The sequence below is a fragment of the Scyliorhinus torazame genome, chromosome 12, assembly GCF_047496885.1.
Source record: "Scyliorhinus torazame isolate Kashiwa2021f chromosome 12, sScyTor2.1, whole genome shotgun sequence".
In the NCBI taxonomy this organism is placed as follows: domain Eukaryota; kingdom Metazoa; phylum Chordata; class Chondrichthyes; order Carcharhiniformes; family Scyliorhinidae; genus Scyliorhinus; species Scyliorhinus torazame.
In genome coordinates this window covers 17,032,874-17,056,482 of record NC_092718.1, presented here as the reverse complement: position 1 = coordinate 17,056,482, position 23,609 = coordinate 17,032,874, and the positions used below count along the sequence as shown (strand labels likewise).

Here is a 23,609-nt window from a genome sequence, read left to right as displayed (position 1 = left end):
TTTAGGCGTGAGAGAGATTAGTTGCATAGTTGAGAGATCTGTAGATAGAGATATCGTACGGTTTAATTTAATAACCTTTTGCCTAGGAAGTTGTTCGAATCTTATTTATTCATAGAGTCATAGAATTTACAGTGCAGAAGGAGGCCATTCAGCCCATCGAGTCTGCACTGGTCCTTGGAAAGAGCACCCTACTCAAGCTCACGTCTCCACCCTATCCCCGTAACCCAGTAACCCAACTTAATCTTTTTTTTTGGACACTAAGGGCAACTTAGCATGGCCAATCCATCTAACCCGCACATCTTTGGACTGTGAGAGGAGTCCGAAGCACTCGGAGGAAACCCACGCAGACACGAGGAGAACGTGCAGACTCCGCACAAACAGTGACCCAAGGGAATCAAACCTGGGACCCTGGAGCTGTGAAGCAACTGTGCTAACCACCGTGCTGCCGTGTGGCAGTATGTCATAATATACATCTATGTACACAATGGAGTGCAGACAGGCAGTGATTGACACACAGGATGACCAGTAAGCACACAGAACAGAGCAGCCAATCACCAGACAGGACACAACCACTATAAAGCCAGAGGGCACCAGTTCTCCCGCTCTCTCGGGACCCAGCCTCTGAGACAGTCAGAGCTCGTGAGCTAGCCAGTGCCTACACCATGTGGTAGCTAGGTTAGTCTGGTCAGGCTAGTGTCAGGTCTCCAGTCAAGTCAGCATAGTGTTGACCCACAGTTGAACATGTATAGTAGTTTGGATGTAAAATAAAATCGTGTTGCATTTTATCAAGTGTTGGAGATCTGTCTCTCGCTACACTGCATCAAGTGCAGTTCACCTCGACCCAGCCTACCCAACACATCATGGTACCAGCTGAGTGATGCTGAAAATTTGGCGGACCTACCTTGAGTGAATCACCATTGACCAGCAAACAGCCATCCGGTGACATGGAAAACGTCCGCCCTCCTCCGCAGCTCCGCATCGCCAGCAACCTCGGTGCAAATTGGAAGATCTTCAAACAAAGGTTCCAACTCTATCTAGAAGCCACCGACCTCGAGGCCGCATCAGACGCCAGGAAAATCGCACTATTCCTCTCCACAGCCGGGGACCACGCCATCCACATCTACAACTCCCTTACATTCGCTGAAGGCGAAGACAAGACGAAATTCAAAACAGTCCTACTGAAGTTTGACAGTCACTGCGACATTGAGGTGAATGAGAGCTTTGAACGGTACGTTTTCCAGCAGAGGCTTCAGGGTAAGGATGAACCTTTTCAATCCTTTCTGACCCATCTCCTCATCCTCGCGCAGTCATGTAACTATGACTCGACCACTGATTCCATGATCCGGGATCAGATCGTTTTCGGGGTCCACTCCGATTCCCTTCGCCAGCAGCTCCTGAAAGTCAAGCAGCTCATCCTCACCATCGCCATTGAAACGTGCGTTCTCCACGAACATGCTAACAATCGGTACTCCCACATCAGGGCGGCAGAAACGGCAAAGCTAACCTCCCACGAGGCAGAACGGGTGCAGACCATCGCACAAATGCAGGGCCTAAGTATCAACGAGAGTGGCCATTCCGCGCGCTTTTCCCGGGCCCCTGCACATGCACGCCACGACCGAGGGGACGGCGAGTCCGACGACCAGACTGCGCATGTGCGTACGTCGTTCGACCGCACTGCGCATGCGCGATGGCGCACGGAACGCGCTGACGTTGGCGTCATGACGTGTCCAAATTGTGGCTTCACCCATTTACAGCGGCAATGTCCGGCAAAATCAATACAGTGTCTACAGTGTGGCAAGCTTGGCCACTACGCAGCCCTTTGCAGATCTACTCCACTGCCCAGCATCCAGCAATCTCAGCCGCGGCGCAGAAGCGTCCGTTCAATACAGCAGGCCATGCCAGACTCCGACCCCGACAGCCCAACAGATCCTGATGCTGTGGGCCTCAAATCTCCATACTGGGTGGGCATCATTACGAAGCATGCGCTGCCTTTCTCCAAGACAGCGACGCACCTCCCGATCCTGTGCGTGGATCCCGACGACGAGTGGTGTGCTGTCCTCACAGTCAACAAGGCTCGCATCTGGTTCAAACTGGACACTGGCGCATCGGCGAACCTCATCTCCAAATAGAATCTCGACACCATCTGCGTCAGACCAAGCATTCTTCCACCAGCCTGCCAGCTCCTTGACTACAATGGCAATGCCATAGCTGCCAGTGGCCCATGCCAACTCGTTTCCAATAAGTCATGTAAAGCGACACTGCGATTTGAGATCGTGGGACCTGACAAAGCATCCCTGCTCGGTGCTCGGGCCTGCAAACTCCTGAACTTGGTTCAGCGAGTCCACACCATGTCATCCTCACAGGCGACGGCCTCACCTGATGAGAACTTCCAGGCTGAAATTGATAACATCATCACACAGTACCACAGCGTGTTCGACGGAATGGGCACACTCCCATACCGATACAAAATCCTGCTCAAACTGAACGCCACCCCTGTGATCCACGCATCAGGTCGGGTGCCGGCTCCCCTCAAGGATCGCTTCAAGCAGCAGTTACAGGACCTCCAGGACCAGGGCATCATATCAAAGGTCACAGAACCTACGGACTGGGTCAGCTCCATGGTCTGCATCAAGAAGCCGTCAGGGGAGCTTCGAATATGCATCGACCCCAAGGATTTAAACCGCAACATCATGAGGGAACATTACCCGATACGAAAACGAGAGGATTTGACCAGCGAGATGGCTCATGCCAAATTCTTTACGAAGCTGGACGCCTCCAAGGGGTTCTGGCAAATACAGCTGGATGCACCCAGTCGCAAGCTGTGCACATTCAGTACCCCGTTCGGTCGCTATTGCTACAACCGGCTGCCTCTTGGCATCATCTCTGTCTCAGAGGTATTTCACCGCATCATGGAACAGATGATGGAGGGTATCGAGGGGGTGCGCATGTATGTTGACGATGTCATAATCTGGTCCACAACTCCTCAAGAACACATCGATCGCCTCAAGCAGGTATTCCACAGAATCCATGAGCATGGCCTCCGACTCAACAGAGCCAAGTGCTCGTTCGGTCAATCAGAAATCAAATTCCTTGGTGACCACATCTCGCAGCAAGGTGTGCGGCCAGATGCTGACAAGGTCTCGGCGATCAATGCCATAAAGACCCCAGAGGACAAGAAGGCGGTCCTCCGCTTTCGAGGGATGGTCAACTTCCTTGGGAAGTTCATTCCCAACACGGCGGCACGCACCACTGCCCTCCGCCATGTCGTCAAAAAGTGGACGGAATTCTAGTGGCTGCCCACTTATGAGAACGAATGGCGTGAGCTCAGGGCAAAACTCACCACAGCCCCGGTTCTGGCGTTCTTCGACCCCACCAAAGAGACCAGAATATCCACTGACGCGAGCCAGGACGGTATTGGGGTGGTGCTCCCCCAACGGGATGACTCCTCCTCATGGGCCCCAGTTGCGTATGCCTCCAGAGCCATGACGCCCACTGAGCAATGGTAGGCTCAGATCGAGAAGGAATGCCTGGGCCTCCTAACGGGAATCGACAAATTTCACGACTATGTGTATGGTCTCCCAAAATTCACGGTTGAGATGGACCACAGGCCACTAGTCCACATAATCCAGAAGGATTTGAATGACATGACGCCTCGGTTACAATGAATCCTTCTCAAGCTACGCCGCCATGACTTTGAACTTGTCTGCACGCCAGGCAAAGAACACATTGTTGCAGATGCCCTTTCCAGGTCTATCACCACACCGTGTGAACAAACTGACTTTGTCTGCCAAATCGATGCACAGATGCAATTGTGTGCCTCCAACCTTCCGGCCATTGATGAGAGGATCATCCAAATTCGTGAGGAAACGGCCAAGGATACTCTGCTACAGCGTGTGATGCAGCATCTCACGAATGGCTGGCAGAAGGGACAGTGCCCCCAGTTTTACAACGTCAAGGATGATCTGACGGTGGTGGACGGCATCCTCATGAAGCTCAATAGGATTGTGATTCCGCAGAGCATGCGAGCTATGGTGCTCGGCCTACTCCATGAGAGTCACCTGGGGGTCGAGAAATGTCGACGCAGAGCTCGAGAGGCAGTATATTGGCCGGGCATCAGCCAGGACGTTGACAACACGGTCCTCAACTGCCCCACAAGTCAGAAATTCCAGCCAGCTCAACCCAAAGAAACTCTGCAGCAACATGAGATAATCACCTCCCCATGGTCCAAAGTCGGTGTCAACCTTTTCCACGCCAAGAAAAAGGTCCTCCTGGTCAACTATTTCTCCAATTACCCTGAAGTGGTGAAACTGTCCGACCTCACGTCGAAGGCGGTGATTAAAGCATGCAAAGAAACGTTTGCCAGGCATGGGATACCGCTCACGGTGATGAGTGACAACGGTCCCTGTTTTTACAGCCAGGAATGGTCTGATTTTGCCTGCCTCTGTAACTTCCGTCACGTAACCTCCAGCCCCCACTACCCGCAGTCAGACGGGAAGGCCAAAAAATGGGTCCACATCGTCAAGAGATTACTATGCAAGGCTGCAGACTCAGGCTCCGACTTCAACCTGGCGCTGCTGGCATACAGAGCATCCCCGCTGTCCACTGGGTTGTCTCCCGTGCAGATGCTCATGAATCGCACTCTGCGAACCACGGTTCCAGCCATCCATGTTCCAGACCTTGACCACCTCACGGTGATACAAAAGGTGCAGCAGTCTCGGGCCCAACAGAAATCAGCATACGACGCTCATGCCACGGATCTCCCCGAGCTGGTCCCAACTAATCGTGTTCGTGTGCAGTTGCCTGACGGCGGCTGGTCCGCCACAGCTGCGATGGTCAAGCAAGTGGCCCCGAGATCGTTCCTCGTCCGCATGGCTGATGGCTCCTTCCTACGACGCAACAGACGGGCGCTGCGCAGAGTTCCACACCCGCCAACTAACCATGATGTCCCGCCTCACACAATGCTTCCTCCGGACGTGCCCTACCACGAGGCCACCGATCTACCAGCAATCCTGCCAACCTCTGCGACCACCGCATTGGCGCCGGTCCCGCCTATCCAAGTGCAGGCGGCCCCTGATCCACCCTTGAGGCGGTCAACCAGAATTCGTCGCCCGCCACAGAGACTAAACTTATAGACTGAACTTTTGCACAACTGTGTTACCTTACCATTTTGACCTCTGTAAATATCATTGTTACCGTTTCATCTGCCCGATATCTGCACTAGCGACACCTTCCTGTGTACATACGGTCATTTTAGCACACTCTGTATATAGTCACGCACATATACACAACCACACGCACATGAACCTTAATATTTATTTATTTTTTAAATATGTTTTTATTAAGAATTTTTCAACAATATTTTCCACCTTACAAACAACCCCCCCCCGCCCCGTAACAAAGAAAAGAAAGAAAGCTCGCGTGGCAAGACATGAACATAGCAAGTCAATAAGATACAGAACTTTGTACATTGGATTCTTCCCGTACATGTCAGTTTCCGGATCATTCATGTGTTTTCTTGCTCAAATGCCCCCCCCCCCACTACGAACGATGTCCCCCCCTCCCCCACCCCTCCCCCCCTGGGTTGCTGTTGCTGCTGTCCGACCTTCCTCTAACGCTCCGCGAGATAGTCTAGGAACGGTTGCCACCGCCTGTAGAACCCCTGCGCAGACCCTCTCAAGGCAAACTTTATCCTCTCCAACTTGATAAACCCTGCCATATCATTTATCCAGGCCTCCAGGCTGGGGGGCTTCGCCTCCTTCCACATTAGCAAGATCCTTCGCCGGGCTACTAGGGACGGAAAGGCCAGAATGTCGGCCTCTTTCGCCTCCTGCACTCCCGGCTCGTCGACTACTCCAAATAGTGCTAGCCCCCAGCTTGGCTTGACCCGGACTTTCACCACCTTCGATACTGTTCTCGCAACTCCCCTCCAGAACCCCTCCAGTGCCGGGCATGACCAAAACATATGGACATGGTTCGCCGGACTTCCTGAGCACCTCCCACATCTGTCCTACACCCCAAAGAACCTACTCAGCCTCGCCCCCGTCATATGTGCTCTATGAACCACCTTAAATTGTATCAGGCTAAGCCTGGCACACGAGGAAGAGGAATTAACTCTACTTAGGGCGTCAGCCCATAGCCCCTCCTCAATCTCCTCCCCCAACTCCTCTTCCCATTTACCCTTCAGCTCCTCTACCAAAGCCTCCCCCTCTTCTTTCATCTCCTGGTATATCGCCGACACCTTGCCCTCTCCAACCCATACGCCCAAAATCACCCTATCTTTAATCCCCTGTGCCGGGAGTAGCAGAAATTCCCTCACCTGCTGCCTCACAGACGCCCTCACTTGCATGTACCTGAAAGCGTTTCCCGGGGGTAGCCCAAACTTCTCCTCCAGCGCCCCTAAGCTCGCAAACGTCCCGTCAATGAACAGGTCCCCCATTCTTCTAATCCCTGCCCAATGCCAACTCTGAAAACCCCCGTCCATCCTTCCTGGGACAAACCGATGGTTGTCTCTGATCGGGGACCACACCGAGGCTCCCGTCGCACCCCTATTGGCACCCCCAAACCAGCCACCTCCTGCTCCTCCACCCTTGGGAACCTCAATTGGTCCACGAATCGCCGCATCCCCTCTTTTCCCCCTGGGGGCTGGGACCTATACAGCTCCTCGTAAAAGGCCTTAAAAGCCTCATTCACTTTCCCCGCACTCTGCACCATAGTTCCCCTGCCATCTTTGACTCCGCCTATTTCCCTCGCTGCCACCCTCTTACGGAGCTGATGTGCCAGCATCCGACTCGCCTTCTCCCCATATTCATATATCGCCCCCTGTGCCTTCCTCCGCTGTGCCTCTGCCTTCCCTGTGGTCAACAGGTCAAACTCCGTCTGGAGACTTTGTCTCTCCCTGAGTAGTCCCTCATCAGGAGCCTCTGCATATCTCCTGTCCACCCTTAAAATCTCCCCCACTAACCTCTCCCTTTCCCTGCCCTCTCTCTTCACCCTATGAGTACTGATGGAGATTAACTCTCCCCTGACCACCGCCTTCAGCGCCTCCCATACTACTCCCACCTGCACCTCCCCATTGTCGTTGGCCTCCAGATACCTTTTGATACACCCCCTCACCCTCCCGCACACTTCCTCGTCTGCCAGCAGTCCCACATCCAACATCCACAACGGGCGTTGGTCCCTCTCCTCCCTCAGCTCCAGCTCCACCCAATGCGGGGCGTGGTCTGAAATGGCTATGGCCGAATACTCCGTTCCCTCCACTTTCGGGATCAATGCCCTGCCCAGAACAAAAAAATCTATCCGGGAGTAGGCCTTATGTACGTGGGAGAAAAAAGAAAATTCTCTGGCCAAAGGCCTGGCAAATCTCCACGGATCTACTCCCCCCATTTGGTCCATAAACCCCCTAAGCACCTTGGCCGCAGCAGGCCTCTTCCCCATCCTAGATCTGGAGCGATCTAATGCTGGGTCCAGCACCGTGTTAAAATCCCCACCCATTATCAAGCTCCCTACCTCCAAGTCTGGAATACGCCCCAACATCCGTTTCATGAATCCAGCATCGTCCCAGTTCGGGGCATATACATTCACCAGTACCACCTCCGTCCCCTGCAACCTACCAGTCACCATCACGTATCGGCCTCCCTTGTCCGCTACTTTGTTCTTGGCCTCAAACGACACCCGCCTTCCCACCAGTATTGCCACCCCTCTATTCTTCGCATCCAGCCCCGAATGGAACACCTGTCCTACCCATCCCTTCCTTAACCTGACCTGATCTGCCACCTTCAGATGTGTCTCCTGAAGCATGACCACGTCTGCCTTTAGTCCCTTTAGGTGCGCGAACACTAGGGCCCTCTTAACCGGACCATTTAGGCCTTTCAGATTCCACGTGATCAGCCGGACTAGCCCCCCCCCCCCCGCCGACTAGCCATCTCCTATCTTAGGCCAGTCCCGTGCTCGCGCCTCCCGCACCCTCCAGTCCCCCAGGCGGGGAACCCCCATCCCGACCACCCCTTCCATTTTCAGTTCCCCCTCTGACAGTGCAGCAGCAACCCTAAAATCCCCCCCTCTCCCCCCCTTCCCTCCCCCCCCCCCCCACCCCCGCTAGATCCACATCTAGCTCTTTTGCTCCCCCCATATTACTTCCGTGAGTCAGCTGACTTCTGCTGACCCTGGCTTCCCCCGCCTTCCCGTTGATCTCCCCCGTGTGGGAGTCTCTCCTCCTCCTTAACTTCCTCCATCCCCCCCCCCCTTTTGGCGCGGGAAAAAGCCCGCGCTTTCCTGAACCAGCCCCGCCCCCTGTGGCGCAGCTCCTGTTGCGGCCATTATCCCAGCTCCCTCATCCCCGAGTCTCACCTCCCTCCAGCACCGACGCCCACATTCCCCGTCATCATCATCTCGTCTACAGAAAAGAAAAAAGGAATTTTAGGAATTTTAACATGAACTCTACCCACATCCCCATCCATCATCCCACCCATGAAATATTCTTTACCCATATTTACAACCCCATATACAACCAACATCTCCCCTCACAACCACATCCCCTCAGTTCGAGTCCAGTTTTTCCGTCTGAATAAAGGTCCAAGCCTCTTCTGGCGTTTCAAAATAATGGTGCCGGTCCTGGTAAGTGACCCACAGTCGCGCAGGCTGCAGCATGCCGAACCTGACTCTTTTTTTATGCAGCACCGCCTTGGCCCGGTTGAAGCCAGCTCTCCTCCTTGCCACCTCCGCGCTCCAATCCTTGTAGACTCGGATCACCGCGTTCTCCCATCTACTGCTCCGCACCTTCTTGGCCCATCTCAGAACACTTTCTTTGTCCGCGAAGCGATGGAACCTCGCCACTATCGCCCTTGGCGGCTCATCAGCCTTGGGTCTCCTCGCCAGGACCCGGTGAGCCCCTTCCAGCTCCAGGGGGGTCGGAGAGGCCTCTGCTCCCATCAGCACATGGAGCATCGTATTCACATACGCCCCGGCATCAGCTCCCTCCACTCCTTCGGGGAGACCCAGAATCCGGAGATTCTTCCTCCTCGACCTGTTCTCCAGGACCTCGATTCTCTCGGCCCACCTCCTGTGCACCGCCTCGTGCGCCTCCATCCTTACCGCCAGACCCAGGATCTCGTCCTCGTTATCATTCATTTTATCTTTCACCTCACGAAGCTCCACCGCCTGGGTCCTCTGGGTCTCCTTCAGCCCCTCGATCGCCAGCAGCATTGGCGCCAGCACCTCCTTTTTAAGCTCGTCCACACAGCGCTTAAGGAACTCCTGCTGGTCCGGCCCCCATGCTGCTCGCTCCCCGCCCTCCGCCATCTTGCTTTTTCCCCCTCGTTTTTGCTGCTGCTCCAGAGCCTCTTTTCTCGCCGCTCCACCGCTGATCTCGGCCATGTACCGTAAGGGGGGACCTTACTGCACCTTCCCACACGGGATCAAATCAAAAAAGTTCCGTTGGGGCTCCTCTGGAGAGCCCAAATGTCCGTTATCGCGGGAGCTGCCGAAACGTGCGGCGATGCGCCAGAAGTCTCCACCTTAATATTTATTATCTCAACACACACAATATAGAGAAAACAAAAGGAGGGGAGATGTCATAATATACATCTATGTATACAATGGAGTGCAGACAGGCAGTGATTGACACACAGGGTGACCAGTAAGCACACAGAACAGAGCAGCCAATCACCAGACAGGACACGACCACTATAAAGCCAGAGGGCACCAGTTCTCCCGCTCTCTCGGGACCCAGCCTCTGAGACAGTCAGAGCTCGTGAGCTAGCCAGTGCCTACACCATGTGGTAGCTAGGTTAGTCTGGTTAGGCTAGTATCAAGTCTCCAGTCAAGTCAGCATAGTGTCGACCCACAGCTGAACATGTATAATAGTTTGGATGTTGGATATAATCGTGGTGCATTTTATCAAGTGTTGGAGGTCGTGTCTCTCGCTACACTGCATCAAGTGCAGTTCACCTCGACCCAGCCTACCCAACACATCACAGTAGTGTAAATAAATCAGCTTTGTTCATTGACTTAGCTTGATGTTCTTTCTTCAACACTACGTACTCAAGACATCCTGATTAGCAAAACAGAGAACATGACAGTATTGTGGAATGAGTGCCAGCCAGTCAGAACCCAATTTACAGATTTCCTCATTTTCATTTCTAGGAACCAGCTTTCACCATTTTACACTGATGAAAAAATCCTGAGATCTATCCCACTGATTCATAATTAGCCTAGTCTGCTCTCCCATTCCTTGTAACCCAGGGAATGCTCAGCATTCTGGCCCGAGACCCCTTATCTAAATTTCTGAATTTCAATCTGCTAACGTCGGGGAAAAGGGGTGGGATTCTCCGACCCCCCGCCGGGTCGGAGAATCGCCGGGAGCTGGCATGAATCCCGCCCCCGCCGGTTGCCGAATTCTCCGGCACCGGATATTTGGCGGGGGCGGGAATCGCGCCGCGCCGGTTGGCGGGCCCCACCCCCCGGCAATTCTCCGGCCCGCGATGGGCCGAAGTCCCGCTGCTGGAATGCCTGTCCCACCGGCGAGAATCAAACCACCTCTCTTACCGGCGGGTCAAGGCAGCGCGGGCGGACTCCGGGGTCCTGGGGGTGGCGCGGGGCGATCTGGCCCCGGGGGGTGCCCCCACGGTGGCCTCGCCCGCGATCGTGGCCCACCAATCCGCGGGCGGGCCTGTGCCGTGGGGGCACTCTTTTCCTACCGCCTTCGCCATGGTCTACGCCATGGCGGAGGCGGAAGAGACCCCCTTCACTGCGCATACGCGGGGATGCCGTGAGCGGCCCCTGACGCTCCCACGCATGCGCCGCCCGGCAATGTCATTTCCGCGCCAGCTGGCGGGGCATCAAAGGCCTTTCCCGCCAGCTGGCGGGGCATCAAAGGCCTTTCCCGCCAGCTGGTGGGGCGGAAATCAGTCCGGCGCGGGCCTAGCCCCTCAAGGTGAGGGCTTGGCCTCCCAAGGTGTGGAGAATTCCGCACCTTTGGGGCGGCGCGATGCCGGACTGATTCGCGCCGTTTTTGGCGCTGGTCGGCGGACATCGCGCCGATTGCGGAGAATCCCGCCCCCGGTTCCTTTTCATTTGGAGCAAGTGCAGTTTTTCAGTCATAACCTACTTACCATATGCTCGATGTGAGACAAAGATACTTACACTCTCATTGTGGATGTCTAAAGAAGGCTCCACTGCCCCATTGCCAAGTTCCAATACGTGTCTGATTGACGTGTCTGACAAAGGAAGGCCAGACTTGGAAAAGGCGCCAAGTGGCAGGAGTGGCTTCAGTTCTGTTCAGTAGTTGCATCCTGAATGCGTTGATCTTCACTCTGGTCTGGCTGCCGTTCTTTACCAAATTCTCAGACGGCTGTTATGTCATGAGAAAGAGTTTTATCGAAAGCATTCCCACCAGTAATGTACACAAAACCTGAGGCAGTCACTGTGCCGTTAAATGCAGAAATCAGAGCAGCAAAGCTCATGTACCAGGGTTTAACTGAATGTTAGTTTTACACAAATGTTAATTGCCGGTTAGTGCCGCCACAGTCAGGCAGGAGCCGTACCCCTGGCCGGGGGGGGGGGAGGTCTTCCGGAAGGGCTGGGGGAACTGGTGGGGGGTGGCCAAGGGGTGGCCAGGGGTTGTCCTGTGGGGCCGTATTTGGTAGGGCGGGTCGTCGCCCTGCGCATGCACGGTCATATACCTGGCCATTCTCCAGCCGTTTTGCCGTGGGAGCCGGGAGTTTTACCCGGTGCCACAGCGAGCCCCTCACCGGTCCTGGAATCGGTGAGGATTCGTCGCTGATTTCGGAACGGAATCCCTCTAGCTTCCCGCCAGGCATAAATGTGCATGGCCAAAGGGCCAGTAATCGCTCCTGGGCGCTGCTCCTGGTACCATGCAAATCAGAAACGATTTATTTCCGGCGGGGGAACATACTCCCCCAAACGGAGAATCTGGCCCTGGACCTCCTCTTGGGCCGCCCTGCACAAAGGAGATTCTCCAATTATTGAATGACTCTCTGCTGAAGGAAGGTTTGTTTACAGAAGGAGCAGTGGAGACAGACAAATTTGGCTGGTCCAAGGAGGAGGCAGATCAATATCTGATGGAGAGATTTGAGAGCTGGGACCAGGCATGACTCCAGAAATCTCTTTTGATCCTGGATTCCTGCGGCAGGTTTGCACTGGTAAACGTGGGATGATTTTCTCAGGTTGGATGAAGAGATTCTAAACATGGAAAATTGTTGCTTCCCAGATCACACATTATTCAACAATAAAGTCAAACATTGCTGAAAATAACGGTATCATTGAATGGTTGAACAAGCAGGAAATCACAGACCAAGGTACAAAACATGGGGGGTGCAGCGTGAGGGACACACTGCAACCCACACACTGAGGGAAAAAATAGTGAGGGGGACACAGTGAGGTACACAGTGAGGGGGACACAGTGAGGTACACAGTGAGGGGGACACAGTGAGGTACACTGTGAGGGGGACACAGCGAGGTTCACTGTGAAGGGGACACTCACTGAGGGACACACAGTGCAGGAGACACACAGTGAGGGGACACATAGTGAGGGGGGCACACAGTGTGAGGGATACAGTGAGGGGGCACTCACTGAGGGACATGCAGTGAAGGAGACACACAGTGAGGTGATCACAGTGAGGGGACACACAGTGAGATCCACAGTGAGTGGGACACAGTGAGAGGGGCACTCACTGAGGGACACACTGTGAGGGAGACAAACAGTGAGGGGGTACAGTGAGGGGGGCACTCACTGAGGGACACATTGTGAGGGAGACACACAATGAGGGGATCACAGTGAAGGAGACACACAGTGAGAGGGACACAGTGAGGGGACACACAGCGAAGGACACACACACTGAGGGATTCAGTGAGGGAGACACTCTGAGGTACACAGAATTTCTTGGTAAGTTATTTACGTGAAATAAAGGTTTCTGTTAACATTCTAATGCTCTGAATTATTTCCTTTGGGTCATCGTATATTTACACAGCTGAGACGACGGAGTCCAGTATCTTTTTTGGAAATATATCTTTCAGCTTCTAAGTTAGCTTCAACACAAACTATTTATAAGATGTAAAGCCTAACGCTGCCCTGAGCTGCTCTCGGTGGGGAATCTGTTGATCCAGACTGTGTGGTAAAGTCAAGCTCTGTTTTCATCTGAAGAGGATTCCCTAGAGAATTGGATTTAGAATTTTGTTTTTGCTGTTGATTGGCCTCAGTCTGGTTTACAACATAAGAATACTCTTCCTTGGAAAATTACTTGAACTTAGCTGTTTTATCACAATATCTCATTGACCTAAGGAGCTGTGGGCCCCAGGCCTTCCATCCCACTTCTGCCTTTACAAAGATCATGGCTGAGTTCTTACACCCACTCCACTTTCCTGTCTTGTCTTCATAACCCTCCATTTCCTATGTGTCAAAAAAGCTGGCAATCTCACTCTTGAGTTCGCACAATGAATGAGCGTCCACAACGCTCTGGTGTAGAGGAATCCAAAGACTCACAACCCTGTCGCTGAAAAGAATTCTCCTCATCCCAGTCATAGAATCATAGAATTTACAGAGCACAAGGACGCCATTCAGCCCATCGAGTCTGCACCAGCCCTTGGAAAGAGTACCCTACCTTTTTTTTTAAACTTCGAGCACCCAATTCATTTATTCCAATTAAGGGGTAATTTAGAGTGGCCAATCCCCCTAGCCTGCACATCTTTGGGTTGTGGGGGTGAAACCCACGCAAACACGGGCAGAATGTGCAAACTCCACACGGATAGTGACCCAGAACCGGGATCGAACATGGGTCCTCGGCGCCGTGAGACTGCAGTGCGAACCAATACACCACCGTGCTGCCCTAGAGCATCCTACCTAAGCCCACACCTCCACCCTATCCTCATAACCCAGTAATCCCACCTAACCTTTTTGGACACTAAGGGCAACTTAGCATGGCCAATCCACCTAACCTGCACATCTTTGGACTGTGGGAGGAAACCGGAGCACCCGGAGGAAACCCACGCAGACACGGGGAGAGCGTGCAGACTCTGCACAGACAGTGACACAAGCCGGGAATCGAACCTGGGACTCTGGCGCTGTGAAGCAACAATACCAACCACTGTGCTACCGTGCCACCCTAGATGCCGACCATTTATCCTGAGATTTGGAGCCTAGGTTCTGCACATATGGATAGGGTGGGGGAGTGGACCAAGGTAGGATGCTGTTTCGGAGGGTCGGTGCAGACTCAATGGGCCGAATGGCGTCCTTCTGCATTGTAGTGATTCTATGATACACAGTCCAGCCAGCGGAAACACCTTCTCAGCTATAATCACAGCTTCATTGCAGAAGCATGGGCCCTGGTTTGAAAGCAGACGTGTACCGGAAGTGTGAGCCCCAAAGCAGACAGTGAACCCAGGGAATCTGTGTCCTTGAGCCCCGGCGACTATTATTGTCCAACTCCACAGTGACCAGTCCGAACTCAGCCAGATCCACCATGCTGACCAGCCACAGCCCTTCCTTGGCCGACTGGCACAGACGGGGCCTGTGCGAGAGAGAAAACTCTTCCCCACATCATAGAAGGATGTCCAATCCACCGACTCAGCGGAGGCCGATCTGCACTCGACACGGCTGGATTGGAATAAACCGCTTGGCTTTAGGGACTGTGCGTTCTTTAAATAAATAATAGATAGAATATCAGGACCTGGTTTCAGCTGGCCTGGCCCCCAATGCCAGTGACCTGGATAAGGGTCACTGGATAAGTGACCCTTATCCAGTTCTGTGTGGGCAAACAGCACTGTTACCCAACGCCCATCCCATCTCCGTAAACAACAGCCTGGGGGGCATGACTGATCCAGGGAATTGGCATGCCAGCCGATGGGGCTATTTTTAACTCCGGCCTCCCTCTGATCCCAGTCCCAATGAAGGCTAAAAATCAAGCCGTGATCCCTGCATTTCTGTAACTTGAGCAAGTTATAGACAGCGTCCATTGCTCACGATGTTAACACTAATGCTCTGAGAGAGCAGCAGAGCTCACACTCAAAGGGTGCACACGCTGCCAAATGCAGATAAGACAAGATGAGGGATGGAGTGATATCAACAAGAGGTGAACTTTAAAATTGAGTTATTGCTGAACCCATAATCAATGTAAACCAGCGAGCATTGACGTGATGGGAGAGACAGAGCATGTGCAGAGGAGGGTGAAGATAGGAGATTGACCAGGAAAACATTGGAATAGTTGAGTCTAGGAAGCAACATATGTATTTGATGTAATACATATTGGTAGGAACACCGAATATACTCTCATTTTTTAAGGAGAACAATCTGTTTCTTCGCTTTCCATATAACTGAGGGATGTGATTCCTGTTCCTGAGGCTGAGTGCTGGGGCCAACGGAGAATCCGCGGGAGGTTCACGACGTGAAAATCGGCTCGAATCTCTCACCAATTCCGCTACCGGTGAGGGGCTAGCACCGGCGCTGCGTGGATCGCGCGAAAAACGGCCGCAGAATCGCTGGGTCCCGGGCCGCGCATGCGCAAGCCTAACGAGCAGCACCGGTCGTGCCGGAAAGCATGGCGCTGGAACCCTAACCTGCCCACCCCGGCCCCACAGCCCACCAACCCCCACCACTCCCCGAGCCCTAGCAGCAGCCCCCCGACCAGCGGCACAGATCCCGGCCGAGTGTGGCAGCGGTGGACACTGTCCGCAGCCGGCATGCCGGGTTCCTGACCGTTGGGACCGCAAGTGGCCCGCACCATCAGGAACTCGGCCCACCAGGGTCCGAGCATCGCAGGTGGGCCGGCCAATGATGCACCAACGGCCTTGCGACTGCGCGCGGCGCTTGCACTGATGCTGCCGATTTGGAGGGGGCGTTGCATCGGCAAGCAGGGTCAAACCGGCGCCCGAATTCGACGTCGGAGGCCATTCTCCATCGGGCTATGGAGAACCCCGCCGATGTCTTTCATCACTTTAGCATGTCAGTAAGTCTCCTCTCTACCCTCTACAAGGTCTTGACATTCTCCCTAAAATGTGGTGTCCAGAATTAGCTGCAATATTGTGTGCAGTTTTGGTGTATTGTGGGCAGGTTTGATGTCCTTATCTGAGGAAGAATGTTATTGCACTAGTGGAAATGCAGCAAAGGTTTGCCAGGCTGAATCCTGGGATAGCGGGACTGTCATAGGAGGAGAGACTAAATTGGCTAGGAATATATTCATTGGAGTTCAGAAGAGTGAGAGGGGGTGATGCACCATCAATTACCACCAGACGAGAATGGTGCAACAATCGAGGCTTTATTGAGCAAAGATGTTGTGCCCCCTGTAGCTGGAACCAGAATGGCTGCAGCACGGCGGGCACACACACTCATACACCGCCTACTGGGCGGAGCCAGCAGGCAGGGATTTACCATTGTACCCTTGAAATACGGGCAGTGCCGTAATACATATAATATGCCACTAGTGGTGACTACCACAGGGGGTCTCATCGAAACTTACAAAATTCTAACAGGTGTAGACAGGGTAGATCTTAAAGAATGTTCCCGATGGTGAGGGACTCCAGAACTAGGGGCCATAGTGTGAGGATACGGGGTAAACATTTTAGAACTGAGGTGAGGAGAAATTTCTTCACCGAGGGAGTGGTGAATCTGTGGAATTTGCTACCACAGAAAGTAGTTGAGACCAAAACGTTGTGTCATTTCAAGAAGGAATTAGATATAGCTCTTGGGATTAAAGGGATCAAGGGATATGGGGAGGAAGGCGGGATCAGGGTATTGAACTCGATGATCAGCCATGATCATAATGAATGGTGGAGCAGGCTCGAAGGGCCGAATGGCCTCCTCCTGCTTCTATTTTCTGTGTTTCCCCAGCTGAAGACTAGCCACTGTTAGGTTCACCATGAATTTCATGTTTTGTGGCCTCTGCTTCTATTATTAAAACCAAGGATCTGTAAACGCTTTAACAGCCCCGCTCAACGTTCCAGACCCTTCCCGAGGTTGTTTATGTTCACCCTCAGGCCTCCCTGTTCCCAACACCTTTTAAAATTGGACTCTTTTGCTTACATTTCCTCACCTCATCCTTCATTATTCTCCCCCACACACACACTGCTGATCACACCTCCCACCCTCACCAAATTCCTGACCTTACCACCGTGCGTTTCACCCACCCACCCCATGTTCCATGACGGAATTCAGGAGAAACATCGGGAGAGGTTGGAATGTGGAACGCGTGTACTTTTTTTAAAAGTCGCCACAGCCCCGGAGGGCCATAGACTGCTCTCCCCTTTTAACCTGAGGGTCACCACACCTCAGGGGGACACGGTGGCACAGTGGTTAGTACTGCTGCCTCACAGCACCAGGGACCCGGGTTCAATTCCGGCCTTGGGTCACTGTCTGTGCGGAGTCTGCACCTCCTCCCCGTGTGTGCGTGGGTTTCCTCCGGGTGCTCCGGTTCCCTCCCACAGTCCAAAGATGTGCAGATTAGGTGGATTGGCCATGCTAAATTGCCCCTTAGTGTCTAAAAGTTAAAGTGGGGTTACTGGGTGCAGACTTGGGCTTAAGTAGGATGCTCTTTCCAAGGGCCGGTGCAGACTCAATGGGCCAAATGGCCTCTTTCTGCACTGAAAATTCTATGATCCATGATCTCAGGCAAGCAAATTCAGACCTTTATGGATAACCTCAGCAGGTGCAGGAATTGAACCCGCGCTGTTGGCGTTGCTCTGCATCACGAACCAGCCGTCCAGACAACTGAGCTAACCGACCCCCATAAGGACTACGGGGGGCGAGTTGTAGAAATATATTTAAAGGGAAGTTAAGTAGCCACACGAGGGGGGGGGGGGAAGAGCAGAAAGATACACGAATAGGGGTGAGAGGAGGTTTATGTGGAATCACATGGACCAGTTGGGCCAAATCATCTGTTTCTGTGAAGTAAATTCTTTGTAATTCCATGCAACATATTTTGTGCACAATTCCAGATGTGTCTTTTTGTTTGTTTCTCCTGCTCTGTGCCAGGCTTCTAGTTGGCGCTCCGTGGGCTGGTGTGGGAAAGAAAAAGACAGGCGATGTCTATCGGTGCCCGGTGAAAAATCAAACAAGCTACGGATGCGGGAAGCTTAACCTCGGTATTGTATTCACCATCCTGTCGTCTATTGTTAAGTGTCCAATTGTGTTGGAAAAAAATATCCCTCTTCCAAATGAATGATCCAGGGTTTCAATTCCAAATCATTGACCACCCAAGAGAGGTGGCCATCTGTTCACGGGGGTTAGATGGACAATACTCTCACTCTTAGAGCTCCAGTAATGTGACATGGCTCCCCCTAATGGAATCATAAGAAAGTGCCCCACATTGTGAAACCACTTAAGGGGCTGGTTTAGCACAGTCGGCTAAACAGCTGGCTTGTAATGCAGAATAAGGCCAGCAGCGCGGGTTCAATTCCCGTACCGGCCGCCCCGAACAGGCGCCGGAATGCGGCGACTAGGGGCTTTTCACAGTAACTTCAGTGAAGCCTACTTGTGACAATAAGCTATTACTATTATTTTATTATGATCCCGGGTGATCATTCTTTGTCCCTGTTAGATTTGGGTTGAGTGGCCCAAGACTACACCAAACCATAGAATGCGTACAGTGCAGAAGGAAGCCAATCGGCCCATCAAGTCTGCACTGACCCTTCGAAAGACCACCCCTACCTAGGCCCAATCTCCCGCCCTATCCCCGTAACCCCACCCAACCCTTAGACACTTATGGGTAATTTATCAAGGCCAATCCACCAAACCTGCACATCTTCGGGCCGTGAGGCAGCACGGTGGCGCAGTGGTTAGCACTGCTGTCGCACCGTGTTTGCATGGGTTTCGCCCCCGCAACCCAAAAGATGTGCAGGGTAGGTGGATTGGCCACGCTAAATTGCCCCTTAATTGGAAAAAATGAATTGGGTACTCTAAAATAAAAAATAAAAATCTTTCGACTGTGGGAGGAAACCGGAGCACCCGGGGGAAACCCACGCAGACACGGGGCGAGCGTGCAGTCACCCGAGGTCAGAATCGAACACGTGTCCCTGCCGCTGTGAGGCAGCAGTGCTAACCACTGAGCCCCCGTGCCGCACATGAGGCAAACACAGCCAGAAGTTTGTATTATCGTCACTTCCTTCCAACAAGTGTAGTTGCTGAGGCCATCACAATCAATCCACCTCTCAACAGTGCGAGCTAGCCCTGAGGAGTGGTCACTTGGATTTGGTTTTGTCAATATGGAGCGCATTGTCCAGAAAAAAATTAATTCATTGGTCAAACAAAATATATATGATAAGGTATTTTTATCGCATGTCCTGCATATATAATAGCCCAATAATGTAAAATAAAAATGATCTAAGAAGGTTATAATCATTTGTTCAAAGGTAATTGAACTGATATTTATATTTAAGTTAATATTCATGTCACTATTATTGTCTCACAATATAGAATACTGGAATTAAAATTAGACTTGGGGAAAGATCCATTGAAAAGAAACCATTGCTGCTTTCAGGCACATCTAATCTATTGTTAATTCATTCACACAAGGAAGAGTATCGCTCCCTTATGTGTCGGACCATAAAGATAACATGCGGCTTGGGATGACCTTAACCAGTAACCCCAAGGATCACTCCTTTGTGGTAAGCAGTGCCAGTCTTTTTCTCAAAAATGTTATTTCTTCCATCACATGTTCCACATTCTCAGGATGTCACAACGAATCATTACGAGGTGCGATCGCTATTGTTATGTAGAAAACAACCAATTTCCACACAGCAAGATCCCGCGAGCATGACAAGTTAATCCGTCTTCAGGGAGGTTACCTGAGAGAGAGAAATGTTGACCAGGACAAAGGGTGATCTCCCCTGTTCATCTTCGCAAAGGTATCGCGGGAACCTGTAGGTCCGCCTGCAAAAACAGATCTTTTTTTTGCAGTGCGGAAGGAGGCCATTTGGTCCTCTGAGACTGCACTGGCCCTTGGAAAGAGCACCCCACTTAATCATAGATTATCATAGAATTTACAGTGCAGAAGGAGGCCATTCGGCCCATCGCGTCTGCACCGGCTCTTGGAAAGAGCGCCCTACCCAAGGTCAACACCTCCACCCTATCTCCGTAAACCAGTAACCCCACCTAATCTAAGGGCAATTTAGCAGGGCCAATCCACCTAACCTGCACATCTTTGGACTGTGGGAGGAAGCCTGAGCACCAGGAGGAAACCCACGCACACACGGGGAGAACGTGCAGACTCCGCACAGACAGTGACCCAAGCCGGGAATCGAACCTGGAACCCTGGAGCTGTGAAGCAACTGTGCTCACCCACTGTGCTACCGTGCTGCCCTTGGGATGAGTCCTTGGTACAACATCTGCAAAAACGGCACACCCGTCAGTGCAGCACACCCTCAGTAGCGTACTGAAAGGGCAGCCGGGATTTTCTGCTCAAGTATCCGGGGAGGGACTTGAACCCACAACCTTCTGGCTCAGGGGTAAAAATATCTGAGCGAAGCTGGCACACAAAACGGTTGCATTCACTGAAAAATCCAAATGTGCTAATCTGCAGCCATCATTGTATGCCACATGATACAGGCATCAAAGATCCTTTGGTGCCATGTGATGAGGCAGCTTTCGAGAAACTATTTACAAAATTCATTCACGGGATGTAAGTGTTGCTGGCGAGGCCTACATGTATTGGCCATCCCTATTTACTCTTGAGAAGGTGGTGGTGAGCTCCGTTCTTGAACCGCTGCAGTCATATGTTGTCGGTACACCCACTGTGCTGTTAGGGAGGGAGCGTCAGGATTTTGATCCAGTGACAGTGAAGGAATGGCGACATATTTCCAGGATGGTGAGTGGCTTAGAGGGGAACCTCTAGGTGGCGGTGTTCCCGGGTATCTGCTGCCCTTGCCGAGGGTTTGGAAGGTGATGTCTAAGGAGTCTTGGTGAGTTACTGCAGCGCATCTTATCGATGCTATACACTGCTGCTACTGTGCGTCGGTGATGGAGAGAGTGAATGTTTGTGGATGGGGTGTCAATAAAGCGGGCTGCTTTGTCCTGAATAGTGTCAAGCTTTTTGTGTCTTGTTGGAGCTGCACTAATCCAGGCAAGTGGATAGTATTCCATCATACTCCTGACTAGTGCCTTGTAGATGGTGGACAAGCTTTGGGGAGTCAGGAGGTGCATAGTTTCAAGCCTCTGACTTGCTCTTGTAGCTACAGTATTTATATGGGTAGTCCAGTTCAGTTTCTGATCAATGGTAACCCCCCAGGATGTTGATAGTGGGGGATTCAGCGATGGTAATGCCATTGAATGTCAAGGGGAGGCGGTTAGATTCTCTCTTGTTAGAGATGGTCATTGCAACTTGTGTGGCACTAATGTTACTTACCACTTATCAGCCTAAGCCTGGACATTGCCCAGGTCTTGCTGCATTTGGACATTGACTGCTTCATTATCTGAGGAGTCATGAATGGTGCTAAATATTGGGCAGTCATCCGCAAACATCCCCCACTTGTGACCTTAAATCATTGATGCGGCAGCTGCAAATGGTTAGGCCTAGGGCACTACCCTAAGGAACAGCTTCAGTTATGTCCTGGAGCTGAGATGATTGATCTCCAATCACCACACTTTCTTCCTTTGTGCCAGGCATGACTCCAACCAGCGGAGAGCTTTCCCCCTGATTCCCATTGACTCCAGTTAAGCGAGGGCTCCTTGATGCCATACTCGGTCAAATGTGTCACTCTCACCTCACCTCTGGAATTCAGGTCGATTGTCCATGTTTGAACCAAGGTTGTAATGAGGTCAGGAGTTGAGTGACCCTGTCGGGGCCCAAACTGAGCATCAGTGAGCACCTTATTACTAAGCAATTGCTGCTTGACAGCATTCTTGATGACCCCTTCCATTACTTTGCTGCTGATTGAGAGTAGACTAATGGGTCAGTAATTGGCCTTTTTGCATTTGACCTGCTTTCTGTGTACAGGACAGACCTGGGCAATTTTTCACACTGCCGGGTCGATGCTGGTGTTGACGGCATCAAGATTGTCAACAATTTCTGATCCATTCATCATGGACAAATTAAACACATCCTGATCAACAAGTGAATCAGGAAAAGCTGCTGCTCCAGACATATTAACCCCAAACTCCGAAAAGCTCTGGAACCCGAAGCGAAGATATGGTCGAACCTTCTTCGCTGAGACGCCGATCATCAGGAAAACTGTCATCTATCCAGAGGGAAGCTAAAGTAATTACCCACCTGAACCAGGGAAAGAATGTTTGTGATCCACCCAGCTGGGTCCTGATCAATCAACTTTGTTGCGACCGACTCGGGATACACCTCTCAGGAGATTTACCAGCCTTGTCACGCCTCGCAAGGCGTCGCGATCTGGATCTCGCCAATTCAGGAAGGATCTAGATTTGCATATTGAAGTGAGTAATTAGTCTCACTTGAATGTGTCTATGCCGGACCTACCCAGCACCCAGGATCGAACGGCCTCGCCTCGGAGACTCTGAACAGGTGCCAAACGTGGACCGAGTGTACTGGCACTTGGATGGGGGCTCTCAGGCGATCAGGGCCTCTGAGTGGTCAGGCTCTGGGCAGGGTGGTACCCTGGCTTGCCGATGCCACCCAGGCAACTTTGCAGTGCCTCCCATGTGCCACACTGGCAGTGCCAGGGTGTCCAGGTGGCACTGGCAGGGGCACTGCCAGGCTGACAGAACCCAGGTGGCATCTTGCTCATACCAGGGTTGGGGCCCGGGGTGCCATGCCTTTGTAGGGTGCGGGGTGGCTCGATGATTCCCTAATTGACATGTTGGGAGGTCCGGAGGCTGGGGTGGGGGCCTAGAGATCGCGGCACATTTAATAAGGACACGGGGAGTCCGCTATGAGTGAAAATAAAGAAACGTAGTTTTATTTACAATATAATATATACACACCCTGGAGGGCAGTGGTTAGCACTGCTGCCTCATGGTGCCAAAGACATGGGTTCGATCCCAGCCCCGGGTCACTGTCTGTGTGGAGTTTGCACATTCTTCCCTTGTCTGCATGGGTCTCACAAAGGTGCACAGGATAGGTGGATTGGCCACGCTAATTTGCCCCTGAATTGGATTAAAAAATGAATATATATAATAATATGCAGCCCAGTAGATTCCTCTCGGGTTCTTCTCTGGCCGGTGCCCTTCTGGCTGACCTGTTATACAGAGGCTCATAATGATCCCCTGCCCCTAACGAGGGAGCCCGGACTCCGCAAGAATCACGGGAAAGATAATCGTTCCCACCACTTAGGTCCCGTGTGGGATATTACAGCGCTATTTAAAAATAGCGCCCCGATCTCTCCCTGCACTGGCAGTGGAGTTCGTTCATGCAGGAAAGAGTCTATGTGCAGCCTTGGCCGAGTTGGGGGGGGGGGCTTCTTCGCTGACACCCAAAAATGAAACAGAGTCCCGTTTAATCGCGGGATCGTTCTCGGCGCTGCCGGGCCCGTGAAACACCCCGCTAAATGGACCCAACACGAAACTTTGTTTCATTTCCGTTAAAACCTGGGGCGAAATTCTCCGGTATCGGCGTGATGTCCACCGACCGGCGCCAAAACGGCGCATATCAGTCCGGCATCGCGCCGCCCCAAAGGTGCGGAATCCTCCGCATCATGGGGGGCCG

At 52.4% G+C, this 23,609-nt stretch overlaps 1 protein-coding gene across 1 annotated transcript in view; it reads left to right on the top strand.

The window, feature by feature from the left end:
- itga11a (integrin, alpha 11a) overlaps nucleotides 1-23,609 on the top strand; it is a 231,784-nt gene that overhangs the window by 80,531 nt on the left and 127,644 nt on the right. The window contains exons 3-4 of the mRNA XM_072470475.1: nucleotides 17,978-18,087; nucleotides 19,517-19,608. Coding sequence (XP_072326576.1) covers nucleotides 17,978-18,087; nucleotides 19,517-19,608 — 202 coding nt within the window. The remainder of the gene's footprint in view (nucleotides 1-17,977; nucleotides 18,088-19,516; nucleotides 19,609-23,609) is intronic.